At 38.4% G+C, this 2,534-nt stretch overlaps 1 protein-coding gene across 1 annotated transcript; it reads right to left on the bottom strand.

Moving 5' to 3' along the window:
• Positions 1–1,181: 1,181 nt before the first annotated feature.
• Positions 1,182–2,295, bottom strand: LOC142618697 (cysteine-rich repeat secretory protein 55-like). The gene has a single exon (XM_075791686.1). It carries the CDS (start codon positions 2,293–2,295, stop codon positions 1,489–1,491), a length of 807 nt encoding a protein of 268 aa, XP_075647801.1. The 3' UTR covers positions 1,182–1,488.
• Positions 2,296–2,534: the final 239 nt, after the last annotated feature.

The raw sequence follows: 2,534 nt of genomic DNA, 5'->3' as shown, positions 1-2,534 counted from the left end.
GAAAAAAATTCTAACCAGCCTAGTATTACAAAAAATTTGTTTTTATTTTTGTCTCTTTTGATAAGACGTGGCCAAGAGGCAACCAGCTAACTGCACCCTTCCGCTCGGCCTTTCGTTGCTCTATGAATAAGGTCTTAGTCTGTATGGGCATTCTGGGCGGGTCGTAATTCATCACCATCTTGCCCGCTTCCAATTGATGACTGGCTATTATATAAGTGTTGACCTAAGTTCCTGTGCTGGGGCTCGACTCCCAAATCGTACGTGAGTTGCCTCATACGGCTCTTCCTCAGAACTTGAAGCCCCCTCTCTCTAAATATATAAAAAAAAAAAGTTCATATTTGGTTACCCGAAGCTCATGTAGAGGCACCTACGGCATCCGTCGTCTTTAATTCCTTTAAAATTAGGAACCTACGAGTTTTTAAGATTTTCAATACCCATGTTTCCCGAAGCAAAACTTTGTTCCACTCCCCTCGAGGAGTCTGTTTATTCTCTCTGTCTGAGCTTTCAAAGATATACCGACCACAGGTATCTTATCATCAGATACCAGTAGCCGTCTTCTAACATTACCGACCCTTAAATATCAGGTTGTCATTGTATAGAAGAATATATCTGCGGCGGACCTATTGATTGACCATAGATGCGAACCAATCGACTGCTATCTAAGAGAAGATAAGTAGTTCTTCTATTGTTCAAGGGCGTGGGGAGAACATGTAGCGGCTTGCCACCCGACTTACGACCTTTAGGCTACTACTACTGTGACGTGCGCGGTTCAAATTGGTTTGATCTTTCCCAATTATCTTGGCTGGAACTATAATTGCATCTTAATGTATTTATAATTTTTTATACTATATGGATCCCTCTATTTGTAGTTTTTTTGAGATGTTAAAAGTTAAAATTTTTAGCACCACTACAGTATTTAAAAGTTAAAAAACATGAAAAATTATCTATACACAAGATTTTCCATTAAAACAAATAAACCATTTAACAGTACCCAAGTATTTTCCTTAAAAAAGAAGATGCATCGAGACAAAATACAAAAAAAAAAAAAGATAGAAAAGAATAAAGAAGACTATTACGACAATAGGCGGCCTTATAGTTAATGAATGGATATCTATTAAAATAAGAAAGAATCTTCTAGTATAATTGGAGAATCTAATATATTGGAGTAATACTAGAACCGATTAACCAGTGCATGGAGGCAGCAGGTAAAGTTGAGTTTTTTATTGTAATCAATCTGCTTTTTAGATGCAGTCACTTTAAGCAAAGACGTAAAGACAAATACCTGGAATTAGGAACATAAAAATATTTAATAAAAGACCTTGGCTTATTGGAAGCACAAGGAAGTGCCATTTGACGTGAAGCCCTCATGCCCGTGACTTCAATTCAAACATGAAAATGTCACAAATAGCAATACTTATTGAAATGAAACTTTCAAGAAGTTATTGCGACATCCTTATTTCCTTAACAAGGGCTGATTTGGCATAGGGACTATGGCAGTATGGCCATAACAGTATCAGCCAGAGTATCGTTTGGCTTTGAATCAAGAGGAAAGAAGAATGGATAGAGCTCATATCGGACATAGCAACTGCTATATAGAACTCTGCATCCTTTCCGGTCTTTGCAAAATTTTTCAAAATTGCCCGCAGCAATGGCCAGACACTGTGCACAATCTACCGGAGCCAGGTCTCTTGTGCATTGCACCAATGCATACAGTGTCACAAATGTTGACAACTTGGTCTTACCTTTCCCAAGCCCTTCATTCTTAGTGTCAACAGCTTGTGCTTTAATCTGATCAAACAGAGTTCCTAGTTCTTTGTTAAAAGCATCAGGATCAGTTACATTTTCCACATTCCCATATAATATACCATAAGATGTATCAATTTCTCCAATGAAGCTTTGAGTGTTGTAACGTAAAAAGCAAAAGTCATACCAAATTCTTGCATCGGCTTGGTTGGGACAACGTTGGCGGATTTGCTTTGCTGCATCTTGGATGCAACTTGAGCAGTCTGTTCTGCTCACATCCCCTCTACATTGAGCCAGGCCAAAAACTTGGTCTTGGTTTTTACCATATGAAGTAGCAAAAAAGCCATTGGAGGTGGTTTTGGAAACCAATTCAGCTAATAAGCTATCAATATTGGCTGATATTTGGCTACCACTGCCAATATTAGTGTCTGCATTGCAATACTGCCCCAAGGGATCTGCAGATTCAGCATTACAAATGCATAGAGCTAGTAGGAAAAGAATTTTGTAATTCAAACTCATACTTCTTTGTAGCAAGCTCACACCAATATTCATATCATAAGGCCCTTTTTATTAGGCTGAGGAGTGGACTTGGCAAGTGGATGCATGTGGGGACACCAAAGCAGACATTCTTGACTTATTTGTTCACTCCACCTTATGAGCGGAGATAATAAGACATTTTCTTCTAGTTGATGGCCCCTCTTTGTTTCTTTGTTATAGTTGCTTCATAATAAAGACTTTTTTGAAACGTTATGATACAGTCTTAAGTTGGCTATACTGTGGAGAAGCTGGCT

Source organism: Castanea sativa, chromosome 12 (genome assembly GCF_040712315.1).
Source record: "Castanea sativa cultivar Marrone di Chiusa Pesio chromosome 12, ASM4071231v1".
Classification (NCBI taxonomy): Eukaryota; Viridiplantae; Streptophyta; class Magnoliopsida; order Fagales; family Fagaceae; genus Castanea; species Castanea sativa.
The sequence above is the reverse complement of the archived record's forward strand: the minus strand, read 5'-3'. Positions and strand labels throughout refer to the sequence as shown.